The sequence below is a fragment of the Haliotis cracherodii genome, unplaced genomic scaffold (genome assembly GCF_022045235.1).
Source record: "Haliotis cracherodii isolate W230 unplaced genomic scaffold, xgHalCrac1.p SCAF_6, whole genome shotgun sequence".
Lineage (NCBI taxonomy): Eukaryota > Metazoa > Mollusca > Gastropoda > Lepetellida > Haliotidae > Haliotis > Haliotis cracherodii.
In genome coordinates, this window is record NW_027266319.1 from 41,131,416 (window position 1) to 41,149,158 (window position 17,743).

The 17,743-nt window shown below is 41.9% G+C and overlaps 2 protein-coding genes across 2 annotated transcripts; both read right to left on the reverse strand.

The window, feature by feature from the left end:
• Window positions 1-4,485: 4,485 nt before the first annotated feature.
• On the reverse strand, window positions 4,486-5,963 carry LOC139445645 (caveolin-1-like). The gene is made up of 2 exons (XM_071226834.1): window positions 5,835-5,963; window positions 4,486-5,008 (listed from the first exon to the last, which is right to left on the reverse strand). The coding sequence occupies exons 1-2, from the start codon at window positions 5,883-5,885 to the stop codon at window positions 4,685-4,687; spliced, it is 375 nt and encodes a 124-aa protein (XP_071082935.1). The 5' UTR covers window positions 5,886-5,963; the 3' UTR covers window positions 4,486-4,684.
• Window positions 5,964-6,838: 875 nt separating this feature from the next.
• LOC139445705 (caveolin-1-like) lies at window positions 6,839-7,904 on the reverse strand. The gene is made up of 2 exons (XM_071226903.1): window positions 7,854-7,904; window positions 6,839-7,162 (listed from the first exon to the last, which is right to left on the reverse strand). The coding sequence occupies exons 1-2, from the start codon at window positions 7,902-7,904 to the stop codon at window positions 6,839-6,841; spliced, it is 375 nt and encodes a 124-aa protein (XP_071083004.1).
• Between the last annotated feature and the right edge of the window lie 9,839 nt (window positions 7,905-17,743).

Genomic DNA, 17,743 nt, shown 5'->3' on the forward strand with positions numbered 1-17,743 from the left:
ATTGGTGTCATTGACGAACAACAATCTGAAGAAAGGGGTAGATGGATAGTTCTTGAAAAATCTAAGCTTAAAAAGATGTACTGCCCGGCCGGGAATTGAACCCGGGTCTCCCGCGTGACAGGCGGGGATACTGACCAGTATACTACCGAGGATTGGCTGAAAGATAAGCTACAAAGAGTACACCTGTAGCCTACTTTCTATGCTGACGGCGAACGTTTTATCGACTGCCGAGAAGTTAGCGAATGCCTGCTGTATACAAAGCATGAACGATCATGAAAGGGATAGTAACATTTGTTTAGCATCTGTGTAATGATATTTACGACAAAAACAAAAACCTAAGTGCAATTGGTCTGAGTACGTACATAATTGTAGCCACCGAGTATTTTCCGACAAATGAGATCTAATTAGCTGCGACATCGTAGCTTTGTACTCGTACACACTACTGCTTTCCCTATAGTAGAAAACAACGATTTGACAGCAGTCGCTATGCATATATATAGCCTAGAACTACGTTTTACCTCTCCCTCTATTGTCACCGTTACGTCATAGGCATTATGACGCCACAAATACTACTGTTGTGCGTCGCCTACAATGTAAGTTAAAGTTTTCATTACGACGAAATGTCTTGCATGGATAAAGGAGTTTTGACAAGCACGGTTATCTGGACTTTTTTGGTATATTTAATACTTATACACCTGAGGAAATCACTTGTGAATATAAATGCAGCGTGTTGCCTGAAAACTGCTCGACAAATATCAGTGCTCAATGTATTACATATGGATAGAATTTGACATCACGTTTTCAAATAGTTTAACTTTATATAACACAAATCACATGATATCAAAATTAACAGTCATATTGTTTCTGATTATAGGCAATGAATAATTATAACTTCTTTTAATATTTAAAAAAAATGAATGTAGGTATATCTTCGACTTGATGAGAAATCTGTTTTAAAAAATCTTCCTTTCTATATAACTGACTTTGTTTATGTCAACAGCTCGTTTATTTTCATTGAATTAATCAAATTACATCGGTGCTTCGTATATGAATGTCTAACCATATGATCAAGATAATCGACATTTTGGCGCCGATGATAATTAAGAATGAAAGTCGTCTAGAGTAGTGCTATAAAACTCTCTGTACAATATAGTGGAGTGGCCATACTCATACTTACTTTGACAAACATGACAAAAATGTATAAACAAATTAAGAAAAACTACGTTTGACTTACACAAAATAAAACTGACTGTAAACTATTACTTTTTTCAATATAATAATAAATTAATTAATAGCTTATGTCCTGTTAGCGAGTCAGTTAATTCCAGATAACCACAGTGTTATTCGTTGCAAGAAACAAAGGCATTCATGACATGCGGCAATTTAAAGCCACTGGAGAAAATATTACAATTGCCAGAAAATATTAGGTGCTTTTCCTTTCTGAAATGTTTTGAAAAGGTGCAAATGACGCATCTCCAGTACTCAGTAGAGTTTTTACATTTTTTATAAGAAGCAAGACCCCTTTTTTACAATGAAACAGAATATGTTGCAGTTGCACGTTCAGTAATCATTCACCTGATGAAGGAGTAAGCATATACTCCGAAAGGTTGTGTTCCTCATAATATAGGAGCTGACATCCATACATTCTCTTTCTTATAATAAAGTAGGTTCTTCGTAGGATCAAGAAAACGCTTGCGTTAGTCATTTTAAAACCTAAGTTTTGAAATCCCCGTTTTTAAACAAACAGAAACATATATGACCGTGGACTCAATTAGATTCACACGGAGTATGTTTCTAGGTTTGTCCTCACCATACCTGTGGTCGTGTTTCTCCGAAGTTAAAGGGGCGGTCGGGTAGCCTAGTGGTTAAAGCGTTCGCTCGTCACGGCTAAGACCCGGGTTCGATTCCCGACATGGTTACAATGTGTGAAGCCCATTTCTCGTGTCCCCGCCGTGATATTGCTGGAATATTGCTAAAAGCGGCGTAAAACCATACTCACTCACTCACTCACTGTAAAGTTAAAAAAAGACCTGCTCTACTTCGGGCTTTCCTCCCATATCAAGCCAACACGCTTAGAATTGACGTACTATTCAAATCGGCGTTTAACCAAACACACTCACTCACTATTCTGCTGTGTATTTTGAAAAAACGAAACGGACATTTTTTTTAGAACTAATGAAAAACATGAATACCAGCGGTTAGTTATTTATGATAAAAATATTTAACTTTAAACACTATGTCTTAGCATCAGCATCACAGAGACATTCATCTCAATGTCATACAGTTGGATGCGGCGCAAATAAAACCTATGGTTGCATGTACGTTGCTGGAATCAGCGCGCGACATGAGCTTCGCGTTATAACCAATATAATTATTGGTTTGTCACCCAAAAACTGTGATTGAAATGTATGCACCAAGTGGAACAGAAGTTCACGGTACAACAAGAGGTTGACCGTTGAGACATTGAACTTACGTTTTAGGCATTTCCCTCCGACTTTCCTCTCCGAACAGTTACTGTACGTGATACACACTGCCCCTGCTCCAAAAGCACCACACTGGTGGTGGTGTACTGTAATCTCACGTCGGTAGTTATGACTACATTTTAAACTAGTCCCATCTGCTATTTACTTCGTTTTAAGGATTGCCCGGGGCGGTCGGGTAGCCTAGTGGTTAAAGCGTTTGCGCGTCACGCCGAAGATACGGGTTCGATTCCCGACATGGATACAATGTGTGAAGCCCATTTCTGGTGTCCCCCGCCGTGATATTGCTGGAATATTGCTAAAAGCGGCGTAAAACCATATTCACTCACTCACTAAGGATTGCCCTTAACGATCATACCAAACACGAATCTGGATTCCAGTATACCCGAAAGTGTTCTTGACAACACAAAGCCTCACTTGAAATTTCGATCGAGTTCAAGCGTAGCCCTACCCAGTTTGTTTCACAGTTGTACCGAAAAACTGAGATAGTTTATGAGGATATTACAAGGGCTGGCTGAAAAGTTCTAAGCCTAAGGGGGATATCTCAATCGGATTGAAACAAACTTTTGCCACCAACAAGTACAATGATTTAATGAATCACAGACATAAGAACTGCAACTGTAGTGTTATTATTGTCTTTGTACCAGACCATCTTGTGAACCTACCCATTAAAATCACCAGAAATGGACAAAACAGGCTATAGGGCAGTCATCAAGTACCTGCAGCTGAAAGGGCTAACTCCAACACAGATACATGCTGACATGGTCTCCTTTTCCACTGTAAAGAAATGGGCTGCGGAATTCAAGCGTGGCAGAGACAGCCTTGACGATGACCCGCGTCCAGGAAGGCTTTCAACAGCAATCATTCCGGAAAACATTACCCGGCCAGGTGCATGACATGGTGATGGCTGATCGACGATTGACCACTCGACATATTGCCAGTGTTGTGGGCATCTCTCATAGGAGGGTTGAGCACATTATCACCAACGAGTTGGGAATGACAAAAGTTCCTACAAGATGGGTGCCAAAGCTCTTGACAGCGGATCAGAAACGTGTCAGATTCCTGACGTCCCGTGACAAATGCCGTTTTGAAGCAGATCCCGATGATTTTTTGGCCCGATTTGTAACCATGGATGAGACATCACTTTCAACCAGAAACCAAAATTCAGTCTAAACAATGGAAGCATCCGGAATCACCAGCCCCCACAAAAGCCAAGTCGGTTACTTCTGCTGGAAAGGTGATGGCTTCAATCTTTTGGGATGATATTATGCTGACCTACTGAAACAGTTGCGTGAAGCTATCATAGCTACGCGACGGGGAATGCTCGCTAAAGGAGTCCTGTTCTACCAAGACAATACTCCTGTTCACAAATCGGTGGTTGCCATGTCAGCGATCCATGAATGTGGCTTCGAACTCATTGACCATCCCCCTTATTCACCCGATTGGGCCCCGTCAGACTTCTACCTGTTTCCCAAAATGAAAAAATACCTAGCCGGTCGCCTTTTTCCTAGTAATGATGACGTCATTTCCGCTGTGAATGACTTTTTTAGGGTGGCTGAAGAAAATTTCTTCTTGACCGGCATCCAGGCCTTGCAGCATCGATGTACGCAACTGGGACACCCAATCCCGTTAGTCACCTCTTAAGACAAACATAGTCGCCTTTTACGGCAAGAATTGTTTGCTGAAGACCGATTTCTCCCCAGATTTTCACGGGTCCCTTCGTGAAATAACCTGCTTGTAACTGCGCATTAAGCGCCCCGCTGCGAGCACAACCCTCAGTTAATCTGTTATGTAATTGCTGAAGAGCTATTCTAACCCGGATCTTCACGGGCACAATACTTCAGTCATGGCTGGGGACACCAGAATTGGGTTTTCATACTTTGTGATGAATCGAACCCAGGCCTTCGACATGGTGACTTTAAAAACGCTAAAATGACAGTATGTATATATTCCAACGTAATCTTTATTTAAAAATACAATTAAATGTAAATGTACATCAGTCGAAGTAAAGAAAAATAAGGACGATTTAAAAGCATAAATATACATATGCTATATGAGTTTAGCTTTATCTATAATGTGTAAACGTCTCAAAATACGACTCCCCTCTGAGATATATTACAAGGCACAATTTGTTATCAATTATGTCCTATCAGATATGTCTTCATTAACAGCATGAATAGCAACACTGGTGAATATTTCTGGTCTTATTTCCTAAAAGCCGTGAAGAAAAGGCCGCAAGACTCGCACCAGGGGTCCAGAGCACAGTGGACACACATGCCGTAGAGCTTCTTCAGGCAGCCACAGTTGAGCTCCAGTATCTTGAAGCAGGGCGTGATGATCCAGATGTGATTGAAGGCGATCACGGCAAACTCACAGCCCCAGTGCATGGCAATACAGATGCCACACAACAGTGTCAGGAGCTTGTACAGGAATCCTTTACAGCAGTTGAAGCAGAGATTGGAGGCAGTCCATACACAATCGAAGCTATGAGCTCCGTCTGGCTCAGCAAGGATGTCTTCGAACTCAACCTAATAAAAAACGATAAACAATACATGTTCTAAGGTTTCCGATTTTCCAAGTAGAATAATTGGTCGCCCACTTCCTAATATATATATATATACTTAGACATTTAAACATGCCATTGCTAGTAACATCGGTCACGGCAAATATGAATTCATTATTTTAAGTGTATTTGAAAGGTACTTTAGAGTTTCAGAAATTGAAAATGGGGGTTGATTATGTGATTACGGTACGGTGCTTGTATCATTGTCTGGCGTTTGACACTAAGGGTATAAAACTACGACAGGTCAGCTTAGAGTCAGTATAGTGTTTCTGAGTTCGGGTGACCTTGTTAAACTGTTAAATGCGGCGACTAACGGGACCGGGTCGTATCCCGATTGCATTGATCGAAGCTCATTATGTCAATCACTGGATTGTCAGACTCGATTATTTACAGACCGCCGGCATATAGCTGGAATATTGCTGATTGCGGCGTTAAACAACAAAGAAACAAATAATTATCAAACATGCTACCCAAAAGTCTCAAGTAAGTGGTAGCGTTTATGTTTAAAGACAATTAATATAAATTCAGAAACCTTTATGCGGACACATGAACTCATTTCACAAAAAAATCGAGCATTATTATATTGACTTTAAAGACATCTGTTTTAATAACTGGTTCCATGTATCACAGATGTACAGAGACATACAACATGTAGGTTTCAAGTCTTAAACATGATCTCATGTTTCAATACAGTTAACTACTGTTATAACGAACTTATATACTTCGTTATAACCGTAATTCCTTATAAGCATATATACAGCATATATACATGACACGACCGGCATGCTTACCTTAACATGGTCGTTGATGTTGTTGGGATCGCGGTTCAGGACGTCAACCATCGTGGCCCTCAGGTAGAAGCTTGTAGCCCTTTGCTGGAGGAATCAGTTACACAATAAGCAACGCTGAAGCATCGAGTACTTGCTGTAGCTAAGCAATAGAACAACAGTGTCGCACCATGTCGAAACTTGAACACACGTAAATGCTAAATCTATTTGGCTTAGTTTCAAATACTTTTCGAGTGGTTCCTAGTGTATAAGCTCGTAACCTTACCGCCTATTTATAGACCATCGTGTTGGAGAGATAAGGGAGATATAAATGGTTAAATGACAGGATACATCGTATGCACATGTCGAAAGGTTATTGTGTTCAAAACACCGGGAGGTGAGTTGAGCTGAAATGGGCTTTAACGTCGCGTTGTATAGCGACGTGCATGTGCGCGCGTGTGTGTTTCTGATTCTACTTGTCAGGGCAAATGGCGATTTTATAGTGCTAGCCGACTGAGATACCATGCCGTAGTTTAACATGAATACCCCACTCAGAGACTGTATACTGACTCCGAGACGACCAGTCCTTGTTTTACCCCCTTAATGTCGAGCGCCAGGCAGGGTAACAACAAGTGCCGTCTTTTAACCTCGGTCCTTCCGCTCTACCACTAGACCACAGAGGCGGTATTCATTGGGAGGACTAAATCTACAAAAACAACAACAATTGCATGAAAACAATGTTATATTTGTAACAAGGGCTTTTTGGAAACTTGCCAAATTGGGTCTTCAGCAACAACATCTACAGAGGCACTATGAGTTTATGCCGAAAGGCCAAAACGTTTTTATTTTTACAAAATGGTACATTGTCAGCTGCATATTAATATCGAGACCACGAGAAACTCCCAGTACTTTTCATCATATGTTTGCTTTTCCTAGCAGTATTTCGAAGAATGTGAAAAGACAAGTTGCTTCCAAACCTAAGAATGGGTGTCTTCATATAAAAGTCTTGAAAGGCAATTCTGGTTCCATCACTTTCTGAATGCATGGAAGAGAAGGCCAAATGCTTCACAGCAGGGACCCACTGCACAGTGCACACACACTCCGTATATCTTCTGTAGGCACCCACAGTTGAGCTCCATTACCTTGAAGCAGGGGGTGATGATCCAGATGTGGGTAAAAGTCACCCAGGCGAACTCACAGCCCCAACCCATGGCAATACATATACCACAAAGCAGTGTTAGGAGCTTGTATAGGCACCCTTTACCGCAGTCAAAACACAGGTAGGAGAAGCTCCACACACAGGAGTAGCTGTGAGAACCATCGGGCTCTGCTAGGACGTCCTCGAATGATACCTGAGTACAAAGGTATGAAACACATTAGCAAGCATAAATGCATACACTACTGTAAACTGTCAAAATCTTCACAAATCTTGAACGTAAATTATCGACCATTTTAATAAAATGGCGGCCCTCTTGTATTTCTGGTTTGTAACGTTTCCTGTGGCGTACCACAAAGACAGTTTAAAAAACATTTTTTTATATATAAATTGTATATCATGGCCTATTAAGTGAGTGAATGAGTATGATTTTACGCCGCTTTTAGCAATATTCTAGCACTATCACGGCTGGGGACACCATAAATGGGCTTCACACATTGTACCCATGTCGGGAATCGAACCCGGGTCTTCGACGTGACGAGCGAACGCTTAAACCAGTAGGCTACCCGACCGCCACTGGCCTATTAAGAAAGTCAGGTAAATAAATTTTTTATGCATGAACATAAATTTAGATATTGTTGTGGCTTCACTTACAACAGGTCGTTGTCCTCACCCAACGGGTGCATTTAATACTTGAATTTATTGAATTTATCACGTTTTACAAACGTCAAGATGTTTAATTTGTTTCACGTAAGGTACGTTGAAGTTAACCAGGAATTTGCTCCTGGTAATTATTTAAAGTTACACCTCACAAGTGAGGTCATATGTTTAACATGATTTTACCCGTTCTGTGTGTGTTCAGTTAAACTTTGCCACCTCTGTCTTACCTTGACATGTTCGTTGATGTTGTTTGGGTCCCGGTCTAGAATATCCTCCATTCTGTAGATGTACAAAGAATAACTTTCTTAAGGTTTTGTAAATTATTCCATATAGGAGCCTTCGGTTGAGTTGCAAGTGGGGAGTTTCCAAAGAATGTTACATGGTGAGAAGTATGGTCGGGCGTTGTGTGCGGCAACAGAAGATGTTACGCTCATCTTCAAATGGACACATCTTGAACCTGCCCGGGAGGGGCTTCTTGTGTACAGGCGAATGTCAAGATCTCCTCAAAGGCTTTTCACCAATATTTATTATCCTACCTATCTTTATGATGGCTCGTCAATATTTTATAACTAACACTTATAAATGGGTGGTAACTTGTCAATTGCAGTTTATTTTATGGTTGACCTTATACACAGTGTTATTCCAATAAAAGTAGATACGTAGATGACCTGCAACAGGCAATAGAAAGTGTAGATTTCATTCATACACACATCTCACAATAAACGCATGGTATTGTTGCGTGTTATATAAGAACCTTGAACACGGCGAGTACTACGTTGGGTGTACATATGTCTTCAGTTGTGAGTGAGTGAGTGAGTGAGTGGATGGGTGAGTGAGTGGATGGGTGAGTGAGTGAGTGAGTGAGTGAGTGAGTAACCCCGCTTTTTGCAATATTGCAGCACTATAACGGCGGGGGACACCAGCAATATGGGCTTCACACATTGTACCCATGTGGATCGACGAGCGAACGCTTCAACCACTAGTCTCCCCCTCTGCCCCTGCTGGTAATGAGATGTTATGATTTTTGGCCTGTTGTTGAATTACTTAGGTTACGGCACTCTTTTGATAAACTGAAAGGGGGGTTAAGAAAATTACTAAAAACTACAAGAGTTACTTCCCTTCTCTTTTTGGATCAGTTTGAAGTCGTGTTTCAGTATAGTTTTACAGAAACAGGACATACTTAACGGACATTTCTTCTGGCAATATATAATTCCACATGTACCCTTATCTCATTGTAAATTCAACGTAGTAGAAACAATCGAAATAGTGTTGTAAATGCGGGTCTATTTCTCAGGAAGGTTGGATGTAGAAAGGAGTCTACACTACAACGCAAAAGTTTGTTATCGGATATTCCGCGGATAAGTTGAATAACTCGCGAATAATTCGCAAATAATTCCCGAATATTCCGCGGATATCCGCGAATTCTGCGAAAACTATTTTATTGTTTTAGGGCACTGATTAGGAGTTTTATGGGACTTTCACGCCGTCAACACGGGGCGGGCCATGGCAATAGTCTCCATACAAATTATTCTGTGACACTATGCTGAGAATGGATTGCAGGTACATTTGATAAATACATGTAAACACCAGTTTGTAAAATATTCCTGCTATAATAATGTTATCATTAAATATTATTTAACATGAATATTTGATTAATGATCAACTTGCAGTGTGTCTCTCATTTGTACAAATCTACTACATGTAGACATTTATGGACGAGCATATACTAATGTAGTACTTTGACACTTGTTTTAGTATAGTTGATGTGTGTATATGTACACCTACTATGTATATACAAGGAGGGACGTCCTGATTAGTGTGGCCACACAGGTAACGTTGATATAATAATATGAAGTACACTGCATGTGCTCCTACAAAACTGATCGTTATATATGCAATTGCATTCGACACATATACTTCAATTCCCATGTTATTCAAATTAAAATGTCATTGTGATATAACAGTAGACCTTGTACATTCAAGCACGTTATACGCGCACTGTACGATATTGCAATCAGACAGACGGTCAGTAAGACAGCTAATTATCTTGCATTAGTTTTTAATTAATGTGTTATGTACCGCACATCAATTGTCGTCAGTGCACCTTGATATACCGTTTTACTGTATGTTTGGTCACATGCGCCAACAAACAATGTTTGTTATAACTGATGACTTACCTTCTTGATACGTTTTGCATGTGCAAATAATTCTTTCAAGATTTTCCATATTTTGCCCTGTGCGGTAAAAGTTAAATGTGTGAGCAAATATTGTTTGTTTATCATAATTAAATAACCAGGTTTGATTGTTCTGACCTTCGGTATTTACGTATTGTGATTACAAGATATGCATGTAGTTATGGGGGCAGGAGCAAAGTGTCCCCTCCATGTATGTCTGACACAGACGCATGTAACAGATACCTGCCGAATTTGAAATTGAAAGGTGGTCAGTCACCTAACCCATTGTGAACAATGAACATGTGCACGTGTATCTTGATACGATTATATCTGTTTATATCGGGTGTGTGGCATATGTAGGTTCATGCTCCAGTGGGTATATGTGTAGGTGTTTTAATGTACATGTGTCTATTAGGCAATGCATTTAACAGTTATGAGTTTATGTGTATGTATGTATGTATGTATGTATGTGTGTGTGTGTGTGTGTGTGTGTGTGTGTGTGTGTATGTATGTATGTATGTATGTATGTATCCTGTTTAGTGTCTGTCTGTATATGATACTATATTTGTTTTTATATTTTATTTATCTTTGTTTTGTGTATGTATTTATATATCTTGTTCATGGGTATGCGTTATTTATGAACTATTCTTAACTTGTAGTGACCGCCTTGTTCATGGGTATGCGTTATTTATGAACTATTCTTAACTTGTAGTGACCGCCTCCATGGTCTGGTGGAAGAGCGTCCACCCGGAGAGCGGAAGGTCCGGTGTTCGATCCTGGCCGCGCCATACCAAAAAAAACCCGTTAGAAATTGGTACTTGTTTCACACACACACGCACGCACGCACGCACGCACGCAGGCACGCACGCACGCACGCATGCACGCACACACACGTTGCTATATAAGTAATATATGTGATCTTATGACACGACGTTAAACCCCATCCCACCTCATCCTAACCTGTGATTTTATTATGTTTTTATGTGTCGTGACTCATAGTTCATTTTGACCGAGTGTATCTAACGTGTACACTGATATACCAAGTATGTACAACTTGTGACTATCTCACACAATCGCCTCCACGCACGGAGCAATACTTTTCACTAGTTATTTGTACGCTTCTGAAAAAACCCCGCGTATCTATAGAGTAATTCAAGTTGTAGTTGATATACTATTGAATACAACTTGATTACTGAAACTGGTTGCCTCTTGTTGATATAACTGTCATTTTACTGAGAGCTTTATGCAGCAAATTGTAGTTGATATTTTATTGGATACCACTTGATTATTAAAACTGGTTGTCTCCTATTAATATGGTTGGAAGTTTATTGACAGCTTTGAATAGTATGAATAGTTGATTCGTCTGGTCATACATTTTACGATTCTTACAATATCGAATAATTGGCACCATATACATTCCAGCAGAGAGGTTTTTTTACTGGTCTCCTCCCATTAGTAAGACAGCCCTGTTGTGAGACACCTTAAAACAACAATGTCATACCTGGTTGCACATGTTAATCAGGTAATTAACCCCTATCATGAAAATGGACTTGTCTTATTATAGACAAAAGAAATGACTCAAGATGCTTGATACCCTCTTTTACTTGATTTCATTCAACATTTTAATTCATTCATCCCTTAAATCCATTGTTTTAACATATTCGCCACTTAGAGTTCAGTTAAAGTTAATATCACAGTTCACATCACAGTTCACATCGAGGTTGTCACACTTACACAACCTTAATCCATCTTCAGAAGTTTGCCAACAGCATCCAAGAACTGGAGTGGTGTCTTGACACCCTGGGATAGCTGATCCTTCTAAGACTTTAAGCTGATCATCAGTTGCAAATACCAGCATCTTGTCTTCTTCACCGTCGTCTAAAAGCAGAAACCGCTCACCATCATGGGTCTCTCTCAAGGGTGCTGCTCTGGTTTTAGGGAGTTTCGGGGTTGTGTGACTGCGGTGTCTGTACATGGCGCTGCCAACTGAGCTGAAGGAGGGAAATATAGCTGCAGTTAATTAATCCCACCTACTCCACTGTCTTACAATGGGTGTCTCACTCATGGGATGTCTTACTAATGGGATGTAACCTTTTTACTGTTACATCTACATTCATTGTTAATTTTGATGTATTTAGATACTTACATCACTCTATCTCAGAACGCATAACTGATAACATTCAAACATGTCATTAGTACATAGAATTGTTACATAGCATTTCCTGTATATTCCTGCTTGAACACAGAGCCTACGTGTATGCTGTAATCGGCGGAATGTGTGTCCACACTTTTAAGTGCATAATATGTATATTTATACATAATCAATTATCCTCGTTCCTATTTCGAATGGACACATTGTAAGTCTAAATCTGGACGATGACACACAAAATCCTTCTTTGTAAAATGCTATCAATACAAACGTAGCGGCTGATAAAAGAGACAATAATTGAATCATCTATGTGTAATTTATTATTTGTTCTCGTTCAATCTTTTGTACTTAACATTTGAAGTCATTTTAAAGCTTCAAGTACTCTAATGATGTGGTATGAAATAAGAATATGAATAGTGAAAAACAGTCTCCATAGGGGATGTGCATGTATAACTTGTTCTTTATTTGTGTCTTTGCGGTGTATTCGAATATCGTATTGTCTTTTTGTCAACGCAGTTCTAATCTCGTGACATTGACCTAATTAATATTGTTTGTTTATAATGACGTTTTACAAAACGAACGACGTAAAACCAGTACATAAATCATCGGACAACATTGCTATGATGATGTGGCATTTGCATCAACAAAGTCATGTCATAGGAACGTTTGCGTGGTAACTGCTGTGTCATATTACCCTGTGTCCTGCATTACCCTGTGTCCAGCATTACCCTGTGTCGCGTATTATCCTGTGTCCCGTATTACCCTGTGTCGCGTATTACCCTGTGTCCGGTAACTCTTTGTGTCCTGTATTACCCTGTGTCCCGTATTACCCTGTGTCCCGTATTACCCTGTGTCCCGCATTACCCTGAGTCCCGCATTACCCTGTGTCCCGTATTACCCTGTGTCCCGTATTACCCTGTGTCCCGTATTACCCTGTGTCCCGTATTACCCTGAGTCCCGTATTACCCTGTGTCCCGTATTACCCTGTGTCCCGTATTACCCTGAGTCCCGTATTACCCTGTGTCCTGTATTACCCTGTGTCCCGTATTACCCTGTGTCCCGTATTACCCTGAGTCCCGTATTACCCTGTGTCGCGTATTACGCTGTGTCCCGTATTACCCTGTGTCCTGTATTACCCTGTGTCCCGTATTACCCTGTGTCCTGTATTACCCTGTGTCCTGTATTACCCTGTGTCCCGTATTACCCTGAGTCCCGTATTACCCTGTGTCCCGTATTACCCTGTGTCCCGTATTACCCTGTGTCCCGTATTACCCTGTGTCCCGTATTACCCTGTGTCCCGTATTACGCTGTGTCCCGTATTACCCTGTGTCGCGTATTACCCTGTGTCGCGTATTACCCTGTGTCGCGTATTGCCCTGTGTCCCGTATTACCCTGTGTCCCGTATTACCCTGTGTCCCGTATTACCCTGTGTCCCGTATTACCCTGTGTCGCGTATTACCCTGTGTCGCGTATTACCCTGTGTCGCGTATTACCCTGTGTCGCGTATTACCCTGTGTCCCGCATTACCCTTACAGTTTAACCATGAAACTGATCCAACCTGCTGAACCAGAGAGATAATCTGGTAAAACATTAAGACATTAAGAATATAGCTATCAATAAAGATGACATGGAAGTAGAAAAATGGGGTGTAAATTAACCTCCTTGTACGCATTGTTGAAGTTATGCTCTTTTCGAATTTGTTATTAGATATTTGTTAGGGATCCGGAGCAGCAACGAGGTATTGTAGTACTGTATGAAAGCGAGCACATACATGGCAAGGTGACGGTTGGCAGACAGTCTTCAACAATATAGTAATGGCCGTTGAGTGAAAATGTGACCCTTCAGCGTTTCCATACTATTTGGACCATGTTTAGAAATGTGATCTCGATGTTAAGGTCGCTCTTTATGTTCGTAAAGTGGGCTGTTAACTGAGGTTTTCTGAGCGTACAAACAGGCGTACGGTCGCCTTGTACTCATGCACTATATTCATGTTTTCAGTTTTAATATGGTCCCTCTGGTTTGTCGATGAATGATGGCCCTGACGATAGCGGGAGTTTCCATATCTGATAAGTGTTACGTTGATCATGAGGTCGTAATGTAGGTCTGCTGATAACCCTGGTCAGTGTCGAAACATGTGTATCGCTGAGTGTGAGAACAGAGGCGGATACGGACATTAGACGGTTTCCGGGTCTACCTAACAGTCTAAGTACACACTAGGTGAGTTGCTTGGCAAAACAGCGACCGATAGTGTTGTATTTATACCTGTGCTGTCATACTTCTAATGCCGATACACCAGCTTGGCATCAATAACGCGGCCCTGTATATGTACACGAACATATAACATCATCCTCATACCCACCACACTCAAATACAAACTGATGCAATATGTCGTCATGTTAGTTGACATGTTAGCTAACCAACTACACCCCAGTGGGAGGGTTTAGGACCCCCCTCCACCACCCCCAGCACACCCTAAGAGAGGCGGTCGGGTAGCCTAGTGGTAAAAGCGTTCGCTCGTCACGCTGTAGACCCCGACATGGGTACAATGTGTGAAGCCCATTTCTGGTGTTCCCCGCCGTGATATTGTGGGAATATTGATAAAAACGGCGTAAAACTATAGTCACTCACCCACTCACACCCTAAGACATGCGTGTCTAGTATGGCATGCATGAGTAGTTTAGCCATACAGAAAGGAATCCTAAGATATGTATATCTAGTGTGTCATACATATGTAGTTTAGCAATAGGGGAAGCAATCCTAAGACATGCGTGTCTAGTGTGTCATGCATAATATTGTGTAGTTTAGCCATATTGGTTGCCAAGTAACTGGTTTGCCTGGCCCATACAAGAATAGTTCCAGGTCGCTGTGCCTTGGCTTGAAAATGGCTGATTGTGACGATAGAGAACATGTCCTCGCACACGCCCTGGTGGGATAGACCAAACACGGGTAGTTCTATATATTATGTACATTGACGAATGTGAACTTAAACGTCAACCATTTTACGTTTGACGTTATGTACACATGGTTTGATGTGGAAGAAATCGACTGCATGCGTGTAACCATTGTATGCCAGTTTGTATGTTTTCCAATATAACGCTACATCTAATTGAATGTAGTCGATCTACAAAGTGACGGTGTTTTATGTATATTGCAGCCGCCAGTGTAACACAATGTTAAAAGGGCATTGCTCATGGATCATATAGCCCAACGTGGAAGTTGTATAGGAAAATAGCCACTAAAGCGTTGAGCTATATGTCTTTTCTTTCTCTTCATTGCTATGTATGAAAAGGGTAAGTAAAACGTACAAGTTTATTGATACCAACTTCTGGTTTATTGCATATAGCGACTTTTCGATGTAGATTCTTACACTGTTATCAAGCTGGAGTGTCAACAACTGACTGACTGATATAGGAGATTTAACGTGCGCTTTCCGACTGTAGCGTATTTGACAACAACCGACTGACTGACTGACTTGTGGGAGATTTTACGTGCGCTTTCCGCATGTAATAAATTACACTACAGCGTATCTCGCACACGGGGAAGCACTTATACTAAAATAGGAAAAAAAAGTGTAATGAATAAATAAGAAGTTCGACCCAAAAAAATGTAAATGAAGTAAACCTATAAAGTTTAAACTAGGGGTGTGTGTGTGTGTGTGTTGGGGGGGGGGGGGGGGGGGGTGTCAAGCGTGGGAAGGCACGGCGTTGGCTGGCGAGCTGAGGTGGCGAGGAAGTTACTGTTTCTGCCCAGCCAGGAGCCTCCTGACTAGGTCGAACTCTCCAGGAAGAAGAGCTCGGAACAGTGCGGTGGTGAGGCGGGCGGCGGCGTTGGTAATGAAGAGCGGGTTGACTGGGAGCTCAAAGTCAACCAGGTAGTCCGAGAGATCCTGGAAGCTGTGAATCTCGTGTTCAAAACGCTCCTCACCCCAGTACTGCACCAGCACCAAGGGTGGGCGTGGGCGGTTTGCACCAAGGGTGGGCGTGGGCGGTTTCTGGGGTATATCCTTCCGCTCTCATGCTGGTAGCAGGGGTTAGGGTGTACCTTGTGCTGCTCCAGTATGAGATCTGCCTGTTCTGCAAGGTGGACACGGTCGTCCTAAACCTAAACCTCTTGATCCGGGACTGGGTCAGTCTGGACTTGGCTGGAGTTGAGGGACTGGCCTGGTGGCGTGGCGGTCTGGGTTTCCGTGGTCTTGCTGGGTGGTGTTGAGGGACGGGCCTGGTGGTGTGGCGGTCTGGTTTCCGTGGTCTTGCTGGGTGGTGGTGATGGGAGGGGTGGAGAGTCGGGGGAGAAGATACTTCTCCTCTTCCTCTTCTTCCTTCCGTGGCCCGTCCGTTCCGGCGTGCGAAAGGGCTCCTCCCCTCTGGATTCGAGGGGAGCGAGTTCCAGTGCAGCTGTCGGGGGCGGAGGGGTGGTGGGAAGGCTCTCCTGGATCTCCATGAGGGCGACTGGTGGAGCCTTCTTCACTTTGGGCGGCCTGGCCTCCTGTACCGGGCGTGGTGCAGCAGGGGTAGGGGCCGGGGCCGGGGTCTTCTTCTCCTTTGGCTTGGTCTTGGCCGGGGCTTTGATCAGAGGCCTTTTCGTTTGACCTAGGTCAAAGGAGATGGAGAGGGTAGAGGAGTTGGACTTGTACGAAGTCCGGAGGGAGTAGTCCCCAACCCTGTAAGCCAGCAAGGGCTCCAGGATGGCAACTAACTCCCTCGGAAGAGATAGAGCGATATCTCTCATGGTAAGAGCTTGGGTTGCGAGCAAGTAGGACACGTCTGCACGGGCGAGTGTCCGTGACAACAACCAAGTGATGAGAGGTATATATGCATGACATGTTGTGATAGGCAGCAGATTAACAAAGACAACAACGGTAATAGATAACAAGCACATATCGCTTCTGAGGAATCCGCCGTCACAAACCTTTGAACAACAGAGATCAAGGGTATTACATGTCGTCTGCCTATGAAGATCTAGTTAAGTTAATTTTAATTAGGACTCAATCAGCTTGTCATAACTGTATATCCCTTTAATCCTTATCCTCGCTGTATATCTGCTTTCAATACCCGTGTGCTAATTGTTATTGTACTGTACAATTGGCTTCATCCAAATATGTGCTACTCACTCACTCACTCATGAGCGAATGAGCGACCGTCTCAGTCAAAAGTGTCCGATGCCCTGGCTCTATCCGTCGTCCAGATGAAGGAGACAAGGTTATTCCACCGCTGGCCATCTTTAACATCATCTCAGGAATGTGCTTTCATACAACAAGGTATGAAATGTGAACACATAAAGATTATACTATAATAAAATGATCAAAACAATAGAGTGCGGTGTAGTTTTTCGAAGGTTTATATAGTCGAAGTTTCGTAAAATCAATAGAGAAAGCTCACAAATGAAATACTCGTTTTCGTCGATACACTGCATGATCTGCTTTGGAAACAGTGTCCTCCAATATTTACAGCAGTGTCGAGAAGGAACCATGTGTCCACTCCGTTCATCCTATGTATCTTTATGAAACTAATGCCAGAGGGTTACATGTCTTGGTAACAAGCGTACTATCGCATTTCACTCCTCTTGTTTACATATATAGGGTTGTTTGATGGTAAATAAGGCACACGATTTTATTATTGTAATCAGATTTACATATTCCTGTGATATGAAACCCACTCATATAAAAGGAATTGACATTTTACAACAAACGGACTATGGTTTGGCTTTACCAATATAATATTGAACAAAGTATAAGCATTTGATGGGGGTATACCTACCTGTGAAGATCCGAGTAGAGTATAGATCTTTAGCAACC

What these genes read in the sequence shown, in the direction of transcription:
- LOC139445645 (XM_071226834.1), bottom strand. Translation starts at nt 5,885, where the DNA reads ATGGTTGACGTCCTGAACCGCGATCCCAACAACATCAACGACCATGTT. An exon ending in ACATCAACGACCATGTTAAG is followed by an intron (nt 5,009 to 5,834) that starts GTAAGCATGCCG and finishes GTTTTTTATTAG; the next exon opens with GTTGAGTTCGAAGACATCCT.
- LOC139445705 (XM_071226903.1), bottom strand. Translation starts at nt 7,904, where the DNA reads ATGGAGGATATTCTAGACCGGGACCCAAACAACATCAACGAACATGTC. An exon ending in ACATCAACGAACATGTCAAG is followed by an intron (nt 7,163 to 7,853) that starts GTAAGACAGAGG and finishes CTTTGTACTCAG; the next exon opens with GTATCATTCGAGGACGTCCT.